Below are 20331 nucleotides of genomic sequence, written 5' to 3' on the forward strand. Positions count from 1 at the left end.
AGCAGCTCAGGTGGGGAGTGAGGGAGAGACTGGCCAAAGGGAAGCATCTCAATGCCGCTCAGCATGGGGATCAGCTGCATCAAACACAATCCCAGAGGTAAGAAACACCGCCAGTTGATCTCTCCTTTCAATGGCAAGAGAATGTGCACTAAATGTGGCGAATGGAGAAAAGAGAAAAATCTTTTGTTCCTTGCTGGGATTTGCTTGTCATTTCTACTGACATTGAAAGGGGATGTTTCATTTCGATGTGAAATCACATTTTTGGCTTGTCGTTTGCAAATGACTCCATTTTCAGCTCAATTGCCAGACTCTTTTTTTAAGAAAGGACTTCAATAGGTTAATCATAAGGAATTAAACAAATGTAACGTTGGATATGTAATTGCGCAAAGCTTTTTAAATCGGTGTTTTTTTTTAGTTTATCCATACTAATCCCGAGATTTGATCGGTTTTGCCGCTCCTCTGGATTCTGCAGAATTCCCAAACAAGCCAATACTCAGGTTCAAGCAGGAGTGGGCTGGTGGAATGATCTTACAGCGACATCCCAAACAGGGAATCCCTCCAGACTTTCAGCTGATGCTCGTCAATGGCCTTTCATTAACCCCTGTCATTCTCTTAATGTTTGAGGAAATGATCATGAAAACTGCTTTGTTCTGGGAAAGTGCTGACGTTATTGAGTATTGTTGCAGCTGTAACCACCTCGGCCAATGGAGAATATTCCAAAGGCTTAGAGGAGTCAAGACCTGAGACACTAGATAATACCTAGTGTCAACCTAGCTCCTGACCTGCTGTGGTAGCCACAGCATCATTAGCTGTCCCTTCAGATCAGTGGTGATCCTCGGGTCATTGTCCATGCCTTAGACAGATGCAGATCAGACCGGCTTGACATCTTAATGTTGTGCAAATACTAGCAAACGCATTTGGAGGAATTGCTGAGTCCAGTAGCAAGATGGTGTAGAGTATTATCAGTAAAAGCAAAATCCTAACCATGGGTCTACAGTCTGACCAATGCAATACAGTCCAAATATTTCCGACCCCACAATATTCACATTTCAAACCCAGTTTTAGTTTGAAGAAACATGCAGAGTCTGAACAGTCTTTGACAGGGATTACGATGACCCTCTCCCATGTGTCTGGTTTAACTTTGTTTGAGACTCAGAGCAATGTCCTCGTGCATTATTCAGGCTCCATTTGCTTGGTTGCCACAGTCTTAGTGCAAACAGAAACCACTTCACAACAATGCTACATTGTGTGAATGTTTCTTTGGTAATTCATACAAACTTGTTGGCTCCGATGTTATCAGTGCTTGCTGTTAAAACAGAACAAACCAAATACAGAAGGAATACACAGAAATACATAAATCGACATTAGGATTCTCCATGAACACCTCATATTCGAGAAAGCAATGATGGCCATCTCTGTCCACAAAGAACCAAATGGAAATTTTCCTCTTTGAAGTGAGATTGTATGTTTAAAACCCAAAGTCATAATTTGGGCCATTTTAAAGATCATATTTTGGTTTATTAACAAAAGCTTCAACAATTATACACTCAATTTTTTGGAGTGGTGACATTGTTCTTTTGCAACAAGATCCTTTGCAACCTGCAACAAACCACAGGTTGAGAGAAACATCTTTAACATGAACTCCTGACAGTGGCATTCCCTTTCCCAATGGAGTTCCTATTTCATCTACAATATTTAATAGGCTTTCTTTAAACAAGTGAAAAATCACACAACACGAGCTTATAGTCCAGCAGGTTTATTTGGAAGCACTAGCTTTCATCTGGTGTTGTATGATTTTTAACTTTTTACACTCCAGTCCAACACCGGCACCTCCAAATCATTCTTTCAACAAGCAGGTGTTATTATAAGATATTTCTAATACGTTTTGGAAATCCCTAACTGCCAGAGCTCATTTTACCACAACTGAATGAGATCATATTGGTTAAGCTGAGGCAGAGGTGAAACCTCCACAATCTGATATCCCTCAGTTTTTGCAACAATAGAAAACTCAAATGAAACAAATACATTTTATTTAGAATCTGTTATTCTCAGAAAGTTCCTGTTGCTAATATTTCTCATAATACTGGCCCATAGTAAGTCATCCTCTTTAAAAACCAGAATACATAGTAAGATTATTTTCTTTTAAAAATGGCTCTGATGGTCAAACTCACTAAACCCTAAAGGAGGGAGTTGGAAGATAGTGATGAAGATACAGATATGGAGACAGAAGTAAAGATTGGGTTGCCCAATGGATAAACCAATGGTATTAAAGATTATGAACTCATTTATTTTCTTAAGGTCAGTTGTTGAAATTGTTCATTTTAACCTGTTCAACAGTGAGGTTGAATTGCATAAAAATGGATACACTTAATGATTGACTTTGGCGGAAACACAGAATAGACAAGAAAGAATTGACAGTCTGTTTCACACACCAACCAATCTTCTGTACTGAAGTCTGTATAACTGTTGTGATTGGAATGAAGCACGTCATATATAAGAGAAACAAATAGATAATTAGAGATGCAAATGTAGATATTTGATGTGTGGGGGTTCTGGACTTGGTGAACCTCTGCTCAAGTGCCTAGAACGTTGGAGCCTTAAAGTGTTAACATATAGATTGGTTTTAAAATTCACTAAACACCTATTTGTGCAAGTTTGGCAAATGCTATCTCGGTCTGCAATGATAGATTGTTACCGTTTATTTATCTATTGCATATCCTGTTGTTTGATAGCAAGTTTTAAAACACAGGGACATTGTAAATCACTATCTCTTGTGCACTTTTATTATTGCCTATCAGTAAATACTTTATTTCCAGGAAATTGAAAAGCCTTGATAACTGCAGCCATGGTAGCTGTGTCTCGTTGAGTAGCAACAAACTGAAACTTGAGCTGCTTCAGTGACCACTTGCCACCTGCCAGCATTAAACATTAACAGCCAGTCAGTACTGCACCTGTATTTATCTCTTGTTTATTTCTACAGTATAGGGCCAGCTACACTGACACCCCACTCCCCTTACTTTCTGCTACCAGTAAGACAAGTAAAACACTCTTTTTTTCAAATAATACCAAGGCATAAAGAGCTTAAATATTTTCTGAATTTTTTTTAAAATTTTTCTTTTATTTTGTGTGGGTTTTGTGCTCATCATAGGGCACATGTTATTGCTAGGGAATTAATCGTGTCTTAGGAAGGATATACCAAGGTTAGACAGGGGTCCCTCTGTCATATTCCCACAATGTAGCTTCACTCCTATCTGAGACTCGAACTCTGGGCTGCATCAGGATGATTATTTATCCCATTTCCCATGCCAACCATCCAGTGACCTCTGAGTGAAATTGTCTTGAAGTGGGGGTGAGTTTGTGATAGAATAAAAAGACTGAGAGGGCATAACTCAATCCACAGATGACCCTTCCAGTCAGTGAGCAGAAAACCCTTTCATCCCATGATAGTTTAAAGAACATTTCACCCACTGTACTGTAGTTAATGCTGAGTTTGGAGGGGTGGACAAAGTGGACAGCAGTTTCCAGTCCCAGAGGTTTATTTGGAGGCCCTCGGTTTCGAAGCACTGCTTCTTCATCAGGTTTAGTTTTCATGAATGTTTATCAGGAGAGTATAAACTGGTAGTCTTTTCACTGCTTTCAGATATGTTCCTGAAAATGTTACATATGCTGTCATAAAATATAGGCTTACAGTACTATGCTAAATGTAACATTATTTTAAAAATATTAAATGGAATGAATCATGGGATGTTCAGTGTCAACCTCAAAAAGCCACACGGGCAATGTTTAGTGATTTCTTTTCTGCTATTGATGTGTTTCCACTGTCTGTCTGAGGGCTGTTGTGGCATGGTGGTAGTGTCCCTACCTCTGTGCCAGAAGATCTGGGTTTAAATCCCACCAGCTCCAGAGGAGTGTCACTAAATCTCTCTGAATGCATTAACTCAGAAATATCCAGTATCAGTCAGTCATGGGCTTGTTCTATGCAGAGTGGGTTTTTTTTAATTCAAGACATTTGATAATAAATATTTAGGAAAAACATGCCAGAGCATGTCACAGTCCGTGAAGTAGTTTCAAAATGCAATCACTGTTGTGGTTAGGAAACAAAGGAGCATATTTGTACACAGCAAGGACCCACATGCAGAAGTTATACCGATGACCAAGTTGTAGCTGTTGCTTGTGTGTTAAGTGTTGGTCTGAACATCAGGAGCCTTCCCAGCTGTTTTTCAACAGTGTGCAGGATTCTTTACATCCACTGAGACAGAAGTCAAGGCCTAAGTTTATTGGGCGAAAGTGAGGACTGCAGATGCTAGAGATTAGAATCGAGAGTGTGGTGCTGGAAAAGCACAGCAGGTCAGGCAGCATCCGAGAAGCAGGACAATCAATGTTTTGGACAAAAGCCCTTCATCCGAGAATTCTGTGGGAAGCTAGAGAAATGATTGCTGGGCCTCTTGCTGAGACATTTGTATCATCGATAGTCTCAGGTGAGGTGCTGGAAGACTGGAGGTTGGCAAACGTGGTGCCACTATTTAAGAAGGGCGGTAAAGACAAGCCAGGGAACTATAGACCAGTGGGCAAGTTGTTGGAGGGAATCCTGAGGGACAGGATGTTCATGTATTTGGAAAGGCATGGACTGATTAGGGATAGTCAACATGGCTTTGTGCGTGGGAAATCATGTCTCACAAACTTGATTGAGATTTTTGAAGAAGTAACAAAGAAGATTGATGAGGGCAGAGCAGTAGATGTGATCTATATGGACTTCAGTAAAGCATTCGACAAGGTTCCCCATGGGAGACTGGTTAGCAAGGTTAGATCTCACGGAATACAGGGAGAACTAGCCATTTGTATACAGAATTAGCTCAAAGGTAGAAGACAGAGGGTGGTGGTGGAGGGTTGTTTTTCAGACTGGAGGCCTGTGAGCAGTGGAGTGCCACAAGGATCGGTGCTGGGTCCTCTACTTTTTGTCATTTACATAAATGATTTGGATGCGAGCATAAGAGGTACAGTTAGTAAGTTTGCAGATGACCCCAAAATTGGAGGTGTAGTGGACAGCGAAGAGGGTTACCTCAGACTACAACAGGATCTGGACCAGATGGGCTAATGGGCTGAGAACTGGCAGATGGAGTTTAATTCAGAAAAATGCGAGGTGCTGCATTTTGGGAAAGCAAATCTTAGCAGGACTTATACGCTTAATGGTAAGGTCCGAGCAAGTGTTGCTGAACAAAGAGACCTTGGAGTGCAGGTTCATAGCTCCTTGAAAGTGGAGTCGCAGGTAGATAGGATAGTGAAGAAGGCGATTGGTATGCTTTCCTTTATTGGTCAGAGTATTGAGTACAGGAGTTGGGAGGTCATGTTGCAGCTGTACAGGACATTGGTATATTGTGTGCAATTCTGGTCTCCTTCCTATCAGAAAGATGTTGTGAAACTTGAAAGGGTTCAGAAAAGATTTACAAGGATGTTGCTAGGGTTGGAGGATTTGAGCTATAGGGAGAGGCTGATAGGCTGGGGCTGTTTTCCCTGGAGCGTTGGAGGCTGAGGGGTGACCTTATAGATGTTTACAAAATTATAAGGGGCATGGATAGGATAAATAGACAAAGTCTTTTCTCTGGGGGCATAGGTTTAGGGTGAGAGAGGAAAGATATAAAAGAGACCTAAGGGGCAACTTTTTCACGCAGAGGGTGGTATGTGTATGGAATGAGCTGGTACAATTGCAACATTTAAGAGCCACTTGGATGGTTATATGAATAGGAAGGGTTTGGAGGGATATGGGCTGGGTGCTGGCAGGTGGGACTAGATTGGGTTGGGATATCTGGTCGGCATGGACGGGTTGGACTGAAGGGTCTGTTTCCATGCTGTACATCCCTATGACTCTATGACTCTGTCAGGAATTGGTCTACCTGAAAGACGGTGTATCCAACATGGGAGCTCTACAATATTGCAATGGAGATTTTACTAGTTTTCATGGCCAAACCTTTCGAATGAGGCTTGAATCACAACCTTCTAAGTGAGCTCCCGAGAGGGCAGACATAACATTCTCACTGAAGAGCCAGGAGGATCACTTTTTTTGTAAAATTTTCACAATATCCTACACTTTAGGCATATCAGAGATTCTAAATACAGTATCAATTGTATAATCAACTCTAACATCACCAGGTGAAACTGAGAGAACAGAGAAATATTTATTTGTGTACATTTTCGACATATTATAGCTCCTGTGGAATGGGTATGTCTAAAGGATATTTTGTTCAAAGATGTTTGTGTTGCTTTGAGCCAGGCAAAGACAGGAGAATCAGTGCTCAGTCTAGTTTGAAAATATTATTACTAATAGTGTCACTACAATGAGTATTCCCAGCATCAATGGGAGAGTCAGGTGAGAGGGGACACTGAGTTTCAATTTTGTTTTCAGATTAGTTAATGATTTCCTTCATTTCATGCTTTTATCTGAATGATATATTTACTCTATGGAATTTCCCTGGCATGGATTTTGATAGTTGCAGTCACACAGGAACACACAGAAAAGTTAAAGATGTGACTGTTGCCACTGCATTGGAATGTAACTGTTGAGCAGGTGGAAATTTAATGTAACAAAGTGTCTGTCTGCAAAGTCCTGTTTCAAAACTAACCAATGGCATTTACAGTGTGGGAGAGTCAGTGCAACTTACTCAGTGAGGTGCTCACATTAGCTACCTGTGCTTTCAGAAATCTTGTTGCCACATGACCCACTATTTCTTTTCTCTCTCACCAAGGAATGGCAGAAAGAGTCTTTGAACACAATTTACGGCATCTAAGCTGTAAGAAATCTTGCTGACGAAGTCTTATGTGAACACAGTATTTCACTTTAACTGGACAGCTGTCAGATGCTGCCTACCCATTTTCACTTCTCCCCATTCACAATACATCATGAGTACGTGGTTGACCTTCCTGATGTCATAACGTCATCACGCAGAATCAATTGTGGGACCCCGAGTCAATTCCTGTTTGTGAATCTGGCTAGTCAGGTACACATGGTCGGTGTCGGGTGAGACCTGGCACCTCCAGCCTAGACGCCAATATGGCAGCAAAAGAGTACACCAAAACCAACAAAAAGAAGGACCTGTACATTTCATGGCTGAAACATTTCCCATGTGTAAGTAAAGACAGCAGAATCAGAAGCTGTTTTGGTATTAAAAAGTTTTTTTTGGACGTGGTGTTATATTTAACTTGTGTAAAAATGTGACTGGGATAATGTGATGATCTGGACCTGCACTAGAACAGGAGTACTGTCCTTGAGAGCAATATGAGGTTGTGCTCCAGGCAATGGTTTCCAAGGCACCAGATTGTTTTTATATTATGAAGCTTGGATTTGTTTTGACCTAAAATGAGGGGGCAGTGGATAGACGGTAAATCCTGAGACTTCTGAACAACGTTTTGGTATCCTGGCCTGTTGACACGATGAATTAGGAGTTATTTTCATGTTTGTTCTGTAAAAGAGCATGGTTATTTGAGGTGGACTTGATATTGGTGAGCATGTAGCAACCTGTGTTGGAGTTGGTGTTTTTGAGAGTGTTCCTAGCAACCCTCTGAGCACATCAAGAATGAGGTGCACCAACTGGAGTTTCGATTTGCCTCACTCACTAAATGAAAGAGCAAAAACAGGCTGATCCAGTTTCCTGCTGGGTGTGTGAACAGTCAGAGACAGTTTGATATTTTCCAATTGTGTTTCTATTAATAGCTGTAACTACCAGAGGATTTAATGTGGTTATAAAATAACGTCAGAAGGTATACCTTCAGAACATTCTGTCCTCCTACATACTGATCCCAACCCTGATTTATAACTTCAGGGCTGGGTGGCAGAAGCTTTGGATAACCTGAACAATCATTCTGCCTCGTGCAATTTTATTTCAGTTTTGAAACCAGTGTCCATCCAGCCAAGGGACTTGAGTTGATTTGGAGTTTCCTGGGACAGTAGGATGCTGAGCGGGGACCTTATAGACGTTTATAAAATCATGAGGGCTGTGGATAAGGTGAATAGCCAAGGTCTTTTCCCTGGGGGAGGGGAGTCCAAAACTAGAGGACACATGTTTAAGGTGACAGGGGGAAGATTTAAAAGAGACCTGAGGGGCAACTTTTTTTTTCCACAGAGAAGGTGGTTTGTATGTGGAGTAAACTGCCAGAGGAAGTTGTAGATGCAGGTGAAGTTACAGCATTTAAAGCATTTGGACCGATACATCAAGAGGAAAGGTTTAGAGGGACACGGGCTAAATGCAGGCAAATGGGACTAGTTTAGTTTGGGAAATCTGGTCGGCATGGACGAGTTGGGCTGAAGGGTCTGTTTCCGTGCTGTATGACCCTGGTAGCCTGGGGTGTGATTTGTACTGAATTAAACAGAAAATTCCTGATCCAATCTCTGGCTGAAAAACAAATTCAGGACAAGTCCCAACAGTTACAGTGACACATTCCGTCAGGAGCATACAAAGCAAAAGCCACACAGTAACTATTAAAAGAGCCCAAGGAATGTACACCTTACATCAGGAAAACAAGTCTGAGGAGTATTTCATCATAATCCCAGTTCACCATTTAATCCCAAATATGATGGCATGCTGTGCCTGATTACCAAGCATTCAGGATTGACCAGGAATCTTCAGGAATTTATGATTCATCTCCTCAACTCTGCTGTTGCCTAGAGAGAGGCTGTTTGACAGCTGGCCAGATTGGGAGCATGTTTTTTAAAAATTCATTCTCAGGACATGGGTGTCCCTAGCTAGGCCAGCATTTGTTGCCCATCCATCAGTACCCTTGAAAAGACGGTCCTTAAAGCCTCCAGCACAACATTCACCCAGAATAAACAACCCAAATGCTCCTTTTAAACTAACTTGATGATCAACTATATGAAATAGTTTATCATCCTGACCAAATGGAGTTGAATCTTTGCAATTGAGTGGTTGAATCTGGGATGTCCTTAGAGTGTAGGGCTTGGTATGACACAGTATGAGGGGTTCCTTAATGGGATAGACATGGCCAGTAGGATTGATGGCTGACAGGAAGATCTGCAATATTCTACTTGTCCAACAGGACTGTGCATGATCAGGCTTTGTCTGAAATATTTTGCCATTGCTGGTAGTTAATGACAGCACAGCACAGTAGAGGATGGTCATGGTGTAGAATGAATACGGATTTCTCCCTGTTGTATCCCAGTGTCATATTGTGGAGCCCAGTTTTGGCACCACCTCTGGGACAGCTGTTGAGAGAGGTTATTGTCCTAGTGTGAGCAAAGAAAGAACCAGTGAGCCCTGTTATGAACTAGGCCAGACCACTCAAAACATTCTTAAGCAGGCAGCCCAGACCATAACTTTGTAATTTGTTTCGGTTTAAGTGTACAGTGAAAGTTACCCGGAGTAAGTTAGCGAGGTTGACTTCCAGGTTTTAAAACAAACAAAAATGTATTCAAAATTACAGAATGAAACACAGAGAACAGAATGAAGAACACCCACAGAACTCAGACTATCCTAAACAAGACTTACATATGCTGTTCCAAATATACAAAACAGTCCAAATAAACAAACCCCTTAAACACAGGAAAAATGAAGCAGAGTCCTACAGGTTGAAGTTAGAAGGGCAGAAGGAGAGAGAGTGTAGCAGCCTGTTTCCACACAGCCCACTGCTGCACTGACTCAATCAAGACTTCAGTTTCTCCCTTTCATTATACATGTTACATCTAAAACATAAGCTTTGGCCTAAAGTCTCATTTGCTATGTGTAATCATAAAGGCCTTTCATCCTTGTACCAAACCAGTCAATTCGGAACCTGAGTGGTTTCTGATCCCTCTGAAAAAAATTCCGAGGACTCAGTATCTTTTGAGGAAAGGAAGAACTTTTAGAAAACAGATGTGCTTTGTGACAGCCCTCAGTGATCTCCAGCTGCCGAGCTAAGAGTGTGTAACTCTTTCAAATTTGCCTTCTGTATCCATGGAATAATGAGTGGTTTTAGAAGGGCAAAACCTCAAAATATTGGGGGTGGATATGCAATGAAGGAAATGTGCCATAGCTAAAGAATCTCTGGACTAGATACATTTTGACTGGATTACAATTGGACCTCACTCTGTGGGGCTTCCTGAGCTAAAGCTGATACCCATCTGTCTACCTGTAGAATCTAAACACACTCCATAATGTTTTCTGAGGTTGACAAAATCTGTTAGTATTTGCAATAATCCCCTAACCTGGGAAGATGTGCAGCATATGCAGAGGGAGGAAGGGTAATTGACTAATTCGATAGTTGCATTAAAGATCCAGTGTAGGCATGATGGGCCAAGTGGCCTTCTCCTGTCCCGAATGATTTGATGAGCCATTAATACTGACTTTGACTAACTTGTTTTGGTCGAATTCTTCCAATTGTTATTTGAACAATCTGTTGCAAATAGTAAGGGATGATGTTTTTCCTTCCTGGGTTCTGAGCCAACAACAAAAATCTGAACAAGTCCTTACCATGTCAGTACCACTGTGAGGACAGGCCATTTATAACTAGTTGCCTGATCTTCCCAAAAAACGGTGACTCATGCTGCAATGTATGAATATCTGACTGACCAATAGCGCATTCATTCTTTAAATAACCTGGTTATTCAACGTGCAAGCAGATACAATACAAACACAAGCGATAAGACACAATCCTCCACCTGGTTCTCAAACAAGTTCCACAAAGATATTATTGTTGGTGAATTCACATGGGTCCAGAAAGCTTAAGTAATTCTCTGCATCGCCAAGTATTCCACCAGCCTTTACTCCCTCAGGTAGCTGAACAAAATACAGCATTAACATTTGAAAGATTTGAATGTGAAAGATCTTTGCAGCTGATCAATTTCACTGTCATAAACCTAATCAGTAACAATATTGTTCATGCCTATATAGTGGCTCAGTGGTTAGCACTGCTGCCTCACAGCAGCAGAGACCTGGGTTCAATTCCAGCCTCGGGCAACTGTCTGTGTGGAGTTTGCACATTCTCCCTGTGTCTGTGTGGGTTTCCTCTGGGTGCTCCGGTTTCCTCCCACAATCCAAAGATGTGCAGGTTAGGGTGGGATGGCCATGGGAAATGCAGGGTTGTTGTGATAGAGTGGGTCTGGAAGATTTGAGAGACAGGTTGGGCTGAATGGCCTCTATCTGCACTGTAAGGATTAAGTGATTTCTGCCATCAATACCTTTGCCACTTGATGAGAATAGCTGGCTACAGTTTCTGAACTTTAAAAAATAAAGTTTCTCTTATACATACTAGTGAAAAGTAGTGGCGTCCAGGCCATGAAGCTGTTACTGATTGTTCTAAGACCCTCATGTGGAAGCAAGCCTGCTCTCCTTATCCTTAGCTCGTCTGATTTGTATGTGACTCCAGGCCCACGTCAATGTGGGTGATTCTTAAATAGCCAAACATTCCGCTCTGGTCAAGAACATTAGGGAGAGCCAAGAAATGTTGGCCTTGCCAGTGATATCCACATCCTCTGAAAACTGAAGAAATGATGAGGGTATGTTATATCAACTAGGCCTTTGACCATGGAGACTCTGGGATTAAGTCCCCAAGGTACTGAAGACTATAAATAGATTGGACAGGGTCAAAATACATTGGAGCTGGGCCACCTGTCGCAAAGTTCAGGAAAAGCATCTTTACACAATGACTTTCTCTTCCTCTGAACAATTTGATTTTTTTTATGTGAGACTAAAACCTGGTAGATTTTATAAGGAATATTGAAGTGTGGAATGAAGTGTGAATTGGAGTCGATTGGCATTTCCACTCAATCAGCCATTTTCTAACTGAGTGATGGAACAGGCTTGATGGGTTGAATGGCCCACCACTGTGAAAATGTTTGATTCACTTCTTCCAGCCCTGTCCCCCCTCCATTGTTTGTCTTTGAGTCGCAATGTTAGTGGTTCAACAGAAATGGAATGTGGAAACATAACAGTTTCTACAAAATGCTTCAAATGCAAATATTTAGTACGAACAAGGAAGCAATATTGTCAGGTCTGTGGCTATGGAACCTACTCCCTGGTAATTGTTCTCGTAGATAGTTCACTCTGCCTCTCAGTTAGAGCTGTGTTAAATGTACATGGATGATGCAAAGTGTAAGTAATTATCTGGTATTGGATGATTTCTTAAACATACGGTGGGTAGTAAAACAGAATAATGCTCAGCTGTTTGTACCAAACTCTTTGTAACCCTGTCCTGTGCACACCAGTGTAACACTAAGCCCCTTTCTATGTCATGTATTTGCAGAATATGAACAAAGAAATAAGCCACGGTCAGCGAATGGAAAAAAGCCAAATCATCTTCAAACCCAAGCTCCCTCACTCAGTCCCCTTTTCTTCCATCCGTACACCAAAGGGTCACAAATAAAGATGGACTCGTCCCATCACTGTGCAGGGAGGAAGTCAGGCTTCTGTAATGGGATCACCTTTACCAACCGTCCAGTTCTCATCCAGGAGAAAGTGAGGTTGAAGATCACGAAGACAGAGGAGTCGTGGCAAGGAGGAATGCGACTAGGCTGCACAATTTTCGACCCCTCCCTGATGCACCCCGATGCCCTTCCCAAGTTTGTGTGCCCAGATCTGGAGGAAGCGCATGGCTTCTGGGTCAGTGCATTACCCCAGCAGTGCATTCAGGAGGGAAGTGTCATCTCATTCTGGGTGAACAGCCAAGGACACTTCCTGTACTCTGTAAACGAAGGAAGGGAATATCTCCTCATGAAAGGATTGCTGGTGTCTTGGCCACTGTGGGTCATCATCGATGTATATGGAACAACACAAGAAGTCCAGCTTCTAGGTGAGGATACTTTTGAAAGATGTGATAGAACATTTCATTACATCATACTCTGTCATTTCCTGTGCAGTCTGGCTTAGATTAGGCCATTCCTGTACTGATAGCCCTGTGGGTAAACACACCATGGGATATGCTATTGAGTCACAGAGGACAGAGAGGCCAAGTATGGTCACTGCTCTGTGACACGTTAGCTCATTCCAGACAGTGCAGCTTGAAGCACTGCCGTTGACCTTAGTGCTCCAAATGAGGAAGAGAAAATTAGCTGGGATTCTGGTGAGTCAGTGATATGTGCCCCGCACGCGTGTAGATGTGTCAGGGCAGATTTAGTTTCTGTTGTGAAGCCTGATGCAGGTGAATAGCCCCCACAGCTCTGGATCTATGATTCCCGCAGCTGTGTTCACTTGACTTGAATGAGCTTCTTGGGAGCCCCAGGATTGCAGCCCAATGAGAATCAGAAGCATTGAGAGCGTGGGTGAAATTGGCAAAATTGAAAATCCGTCAGTTCAAAGCGATGTTAAAAGTTAAACACTAAAGCGGAGAGGATTCCATTTGCACTAAGTTCCACCCAAAGTGGCAGCATAGAGAGACACCCACGTCTACCCTCCCAACCACATTTATTCAATTATTAAATGTGGTAGTTTTAATTTGGACTCATCCAAATTTAAGTCACATGTTTCAATAACTAAAGGCTGCAGCTCACTATAATATCAACATGAGGATTGATAACACTCAATGCCTGAAGCACTTGAGTGGCAATTGCCTGGATGAGGTGGTGGTAATGATAATGAAGCTGTCAGTATTTGCTTGGGATTTCACCGTTGGAACTGACAGCAATATTTGAGATTCCACAACTGGAAAGTGTTACACAGAAATCTCAAAGTTGCTGTCGGTGATTATACAATGCTCCAGAGGATATACTCTCAAGGTCACCCAGAGAGAAGTTGCGAAGCAATGAATTGACAAAAACTCTCACTTTGAAACTGCTCGCTTTACTGCAAAAACATTCTTTAAAAAGCTGCACCTTTTGGAATGGGTGTAATTATGTTTTTGCCAGTGTACAAGTTTATAATTATTGATAGCTTCAAGTTTCCTGATTTAAGCTGTCCTTTGATTTGTGGAATGTCAAATTTCCCCATTGTGAAAAGAATCCCAAACATTATTATATTAATGTTGGTCAAATTTAATTTACGTTTCTGCTCCAGTCTTAATCCAGTCATAACCATTTATTCAACCATCCGTAAACTTCAACTAATAGGTTGAGATGCTTTTAACTTTAGCTTTCTGTCTGTGAGATTAATTCAATGTGATTGACTCCTTGTCCTGGTCACTGATATCACTCCTGGATTTGTCACAGATTTATCCTGCTGTTGGGAAAGGGGAAGTCTCTCCCATCGGGATCATTAGGTCTTTGTGGACAGCAGCAAGCAAAGTTGTTTCACATCTGTTATGCCTTTAGAGGGTTATTATTTCATAGATTGAGTTAATATAATCCAATCTAGGACGAGTGATAATGACACTACACTCGTTCAAATCTCAGAGCCTGGGTTCTCTCGGGGAAGCTCCTACAAGCTGACAGTTGCCTCCCTCAGTTTACAGCTTAAATAGTTGGTTAGATAGATCACGTGACACATCCAGTTCCTTTAATTTTGCCCTCGGTGTCACATCCAGTGCATTCATCTCTTAAAGCTGGTAAATCAGGATCTCCAGGTCACCACTGGTTGTACACTTGAAGATGTACTTCATGTGTATAATAGGACATTGTACACATAGTTAATGAACCTAGGCATGGACAGATTGTTACTAATGAATTAGATGAAACTACGAATTACAGAATGTGATTGTTTCAGATTAACAGTGCTTCATTTCCTAGTCTGTATTGCTATGCTCAATCTGCTAAACTAAATACTTGTGTTTTTACCTCTTTAGATCCCTCCATGACTTGCGTCTCCCAGAACAAATCAGCACCGCAGCCGTCCCTCCCTGTTAGAGTGAACAAACCCCAAACATCCAGTTCTTGTACGTCAACTTCTTGTACACCACCACCCAAAGGTGAGAGCAATTAGCAACACCCAGGCGCCCTATTATTAGTTCCTAAGAACAATTAAATTTCAGAAAGGTTGAGAAGCATTGAGGAGGGAAAGTGATTTGAACTCAGCTCAGCCTTTTGGTCTTTTCTCAACCAGGTGATCCAAAATTAAATGATTTAAGAAATCTTCTACCCAGATTTTTTTTTAAAAGTTAATAACTGTCTGAATCTGGCACAGCTTTTACGTGCTGGTGTCTGGGAAGAGGCTGGTATCTTTGTGAAATGAACTCCCTTGATTGATCTCAGTGAGAGCACTGGGTGGAGACCATGCTGCTCAGCGTTGCCAGTTGAACCCTTGTGGTTCTTACCATCCATTATTGATAATTGTTCTGAACACTTTCTCTGTAACATGATCTCGGCAACACCAACTCTGCAACATTATCAAACCTGTAAGTGTGAATTGCAAAATCAAGTCCATAACTTAACTGATGCTACAATTATATTACAGAACCAAGTTATAAAGAGCAAAGTTGCAGGCTGAATTGGTAGCTGTTTTCAGTGCTGTAATCTGTAGCCAGCATGGAGAATAAATAGCTTTAACCCTTTATTTTTAGTTGATCTGAAACGAAGATCCTCACTCTGAAAGATAGTATCTGATCTATACTACACCCTTTAAGCCAATCAGGAAAAGAACCTGTTGCAAATTCTGTTGAGTGGACTAACACATAATTCACCGTATCATAAGATTAGGCAGCATGCTGGCTCAATGGCACTACTGCCTCACAGTGCAAGGAACCCGGGTTTGGTTCCTGCCTCAGGTGACTGTGCTAACCCCACACAGGCGTTGTCCCTGTGTTTACATGGGTTTCCTCCCACAAGCCAGCAATGAGCAGGTTAGGTGGATTGACAGTGGGCAATGCAGGTTTACAGGCCCAGAGTAGGGGGGGAATGCCTGCGTGGCATGCTCTTTGGAGGGTCGAATGGTTTGATTCCACATTTTAGGGGTTCTATGATAAAATGCGAGGGGACTACTGCCAAAAGGTGATCCTGCCTAAGGACCATCTGCTTTCTGTTATCAAATCAGTTCAGCTGCATAATTCAGGAGCCTCCACTTTCCCTCAAAGCCTTCTGAAACTCAAAAGCTTAATTATAGAATCATAGAGATGTACAGCACGGAAACAGACCCTTCAGTCCAACCTGTCTATGCTGCTCAGATATCCCAACCCAATCTAGTCCCACCTACCAGCACCCAGCCCATATCCCTCCAAACCCATCCAAATGCCTCTTTAAATGTTGCAATTGTACCAGCCTCCACCACATCCTCTGGCAGCTCATTCCATACATGTACCACCCTCTGCGTGAAAAAGTTGCCCCTTAGGTCTCTTTTATGTCTTTCCCCTCTCACCCTAAACCTATGCCCTCTAGTTCTGGACCCTCCGACCCCAGGGAAAAGACTTTGTCTATTTATCCTATCCATGCCCCTCATAATTTTGTAAACCTCTATAAGGTCACCCCTCAGCCTCTGACGCTCCAGGGAAAACAGCCCCAGCCTGTTCAGCCTCTCCCCGTAACTCAAATCCTCCACCCTGGCAACATCCTTGTAAATCTTTTCTGAACCCTTTCAAGTTTCACAACATCCTTCCAATAGGAAGGAGACTAGAATTGCACACAATATTCCAACAGTGGCCTAACCAATGTTATAGCCGCAACATGACCTCCCAACTCCTGTACTCAATACTCTAACCAATAAAGGAAAGCATACCAAACACCTTCTTCACTATCCTATCTACCGGTGACTCCACTTTCAAGGAGCTATGAAGCTGCACTCCAAGGTCTCTTTGTTCAGCAACACGCCCTAGGACCTTACCATTCAGTGTATAAGTCCTGCGAAGATTTGCTTTCCCAAAATGCAGCACCTCGCATTTATCTGAATTAAACTCCATCTGCCAGTTCTCAGCCCATTGGCCCATCTGGTCCAGATCCTGTTGTAATCTGAGGTAACCCTCTTCGCTGTCCACTACACCTCCAATTTTGGTGTCATCTGCAAACTTACCGACTGTACCTCTTACACTCACATCCAAATCATTTATGTAAATGACAAAATGTAGAGGGCCCAGCACCGATCCTTTTGGCACTCCACTGCTCACAGGCCTCCAGTCTGAAAAACAACCCTCCACCACCACCCTCTGTCTTCTACCTTTGAGCCAGTTCTGTATCCAAATGGCTAGTTCTCCCTGTATTCCATGAGATCTAACCTTGCTAATCAATCTCCCATGGGGATCCTTGTCGAACGCCTTATTGAAGTCTATATAGATCACATTTACTGCTCTGCCATCATCAATCTTCTTTGTTACTTCTTCAAAAAACACAATCAAGTTTGTGAGACATGATTTCCCATGCACAAAGTCATGTTGACTATCCCTAATCAGTCCTTGCCTTTCCAAATACATGTACATCCTGTCCCTCAGGATTACCTCCAACAACCTGCCCACTACCGAGGTCAGGCTCACTGGTCTATAGTTCCCTGGCTTGTCTTTACCACCCTTCTTAAACAGTGGCACCACATTTGCCAACCTCCAGTCTTCCGGCATCTCACCTGTGACTATCGATGATACAAATATCTCAGCAAGAGGTCCAGCAATCACTTTTCTAGCTTCCCACAGAGTTCTCGGGTACACCTGATCAGGTCCTGGGGATTTATCCACCTTTAACCGTTTCAAGACATCCAGCACTTCCTCCTCTGTAATCTGGACATTTTGCAAGGTGTCACCATCTATTTCCGTACAGTCTATATCTTCCATATCCTTTTCCACAGTAAACACTGATGCAAAATATTTATTTAGTATCTCCCCCATTTTCTGCGGCTCCACACAAAGGCCGCCTTGCTGATCTTTGAGGGGCCCTATTCTCTCCCTAGTTACCCTTTTGTCCTTAATATATTTGTAATCTCTGGATTCTCCTCAATCCTATTTGCCAAAGCTATCTCATGTCCCCGTTTTGCCCTCCTGATTTCCCCCTTAAGTATACTCCTACTCCCTTTATACTCTTTTAAGGATTCAGTTACCACCTCGTGAAATTCCAGTGTACTACAAAGAAATTAACCTATCCTTTCCCAAAATGACTTGTATTCTGAATGTTTTAAAATAAAACTTCTAATATTTATAAGTTATTTTCTAATGTCTTTAAAGCATTTCTCTTGCAGCAACAGTAAATAATTGAAAATTTGGAATATTTCATGTGTTTACTAATCCAGCAATACAGGTCAAATAAGAATATTAACCAATCCTTGATAATTTAGTGTAGATTTGTCTCTGTCAAAGAAAAACATCTTTAGCTAATATACTAACCATCTAAACCTTTTATTTTCAGACACTTCTGGTTCCAGTTCTTCTGTTCCTAAAGTATCATCAACTACTCCACCCCAGGGTCCTGCATCTGTGGATGAAGAATGTATTGTTTGCTGTTCTTGCCGGGTTGACTCAGTGTTATACAGATGTGGACACATGTGCGTGTGCTACAGCTGTGGCCAGAAGCTCCTCAGCAAGAATTCTAAATGCCCAATCTGCAGACAACCCATCAAAGAGATCATCAAAACTTACCGCAGTTAATACCTCCAGATTTACACATGAACTGACTTGGTCTAAGTCTTAGAGTGACATTTCTTTCAGTGTCAGCAGCTTGGCTCACTGTCTTATGAATCATATGTTCTGCAGCACTTGACATGGTCCAGTGGAAGGTAATACATGTGTGACCACGAGGTAGTTAATCCAATGGGAAATGCAGGGAGAATATTGAAATGCCGGACAGGCAAGAGAAGGCTGACATGGGGTTGACAAGGATATAAAGAAATGGACGTGCAGTTTGTGTAGGAGAACAAGATGCTATTAAAGGCACTAATGAAAGAAAGTTAGGATGGGTAGCAGCAGAAAAAGTTCCACAATGTGACTTCAGTTAGGGAAGTAAGGATTGAACCAGAAAGAGGAAGTAGCCCCAGTTGTTGAAGGCATAAGAGAACTCGGGCAAACAGCTAAAAATGGGAATGAGGTTCCAAACAAAGGGAATTGGAGGGGTTTTTTAGTGAGTCAACTGGGAGAGGTGAAGCATAATTGAAGGGGACACACAATAACAATCTACAAACCTCTTGGGTCAATATTATCTAAGCTTTTGGATATTACCTATTCATTGTCCATAGATCCCCAATACTTCAGAAACGGCATGTCAGCCTCTATCCAATGATTAAGCAGCTGACGTGGGATAAGTTTAACATAAAAAACAACCACCTCAACCTTTTTTGGATTTGCTAAACTATTTTCTTATTTCTTTTCCTCGGAAATGTCAAGGTGTATGGGGTAGATTTCTGGGATTCACACTGTCATCCTGTGAGAGGTAAACCTGAAATGATAGGCAGACATCACTCTGACACTCACTTTAACATGTTGATTCTGTGCTGCAGATTTATATTGTGCTCTTGCCATTGATTCAGTGAAATTAAATGTTAATGTTTGATCAGAGCCTAACAATCAGAATGAAGGTCTTGTGCTTATATAGATGTTATCATTTCCAGCTGTGTCAGCTTCTGGGACCTCTGAGCTCCCTCCAACATTTCTCATTTTCCTGATTTTTAATTGCTGCACAATTAATGAATGTTGCTTGTTACCTAGGCTCTAACTTTTCTAAGTCCCCTCCTTAAACCTGTCCCTTTTAAGGCGCTCCTTAACTCAATCCCCTTGGCCAATCTTTCTTTCCTCTGTTCTGTTAGCTCCTTAAGTATCTCAATGTCCCAACAATGATCCTATGAAATGCTTTGCCCAATTTTCCTGTGTTTATAAGTGTTGTTTATAAGTGCAAGTTCCTGTGTTAGGATGTTTCAACTTGTACATTCTTTGTAATGATTGAACTCATGGTTTTATAATGTACATAAATGATTTATATTTTTTATAAAATGATGGTCTTGTTTTTATTAAATATTAGTTTCTAGATTGCAAGGAAGCACTTACTGTGTGTTGTTAGAAATAATATTGTTAGACAGCGTCCACCCTATCATCCAATATATCTTCACCAAGTTGAGAGAAAGACCATATGGAGTGATGAGCTTTCATGGCTGTTTGTGACTCATTTTCACTGTCGAAACTGAAGCCAAACTTCCTGCTTGTCCAATGGCTCAAGACAGATGGAACCATAGTCATCAGAAGGTTGTAACTTTGAATAATGAACTCAAGTCAGGCCATTAGCAAACTCGATGCTCTGGGCTACAGAGATTTAACAAGTCTGTCAAGGACCCCAGGCCTTGCTGTGATTTAGTTATACCTACTGGAAAATACCGACATAGGAACATTTGGTGGGAAGACCATTGGGTTTACATCTGCCAAAGTTGTCTAGGCACAACAGCCAATTGGATAAGATCTGATCTGAGACCCCACACTCAAAACAAATGATCAGTATTGGAAGAAATTGTAAAAAATACAAAAATGTCATTCTTCTAGTTGTGTCATTTGTCCAACCAGTAGCTTAAGAATGCAGTTTGGAAAGATTCTAGT

The 20331-nt window shown here is 41.7% G+C and overlaps 1 protein-coding gene across 1 annotated transcript; it reads left to right on the plus strand.

The window, feature by feature from the left end:
- On the plus strand, positions 1-19737 carry LOC140492261 (E3 ubiquitin-protein ligase NEURL3-like). Its single transcript, XM_072591197.1, has 4 exons — positions 1-97; positions 12226-12771; positions 14695-14817; positions 18164-19737. The coding sequence occupies exons 1-4, from the start codon at positions 52-54 to the stop codon at positions 18400-18402; spliced, it is 954 nt and encodes a 317-aa protein (XP_072447298.1). The 5' UTR covers positions 1-51; the 3' UTR covers positions 18403-19737.
- The last annotated feature ends 594 nt before the right edge of the window (positions 19738-20331 follow it).

Source organism: Chiloscyllium punctatum, chromosome 20 (genome assembly GCF_047496795.1).
Source record: "Chiloscyllium punctatum isolate Juve2018m chromosome 20, sChiPun1.3, whole genome shotgun sequence".
NCBI lineage: Eukaryota > Metazoa > Chordata > Chondrichthyes > Orectolobiformes > Hemiscylliidae > Chiloscyllium > Chiloscyllium punctatum.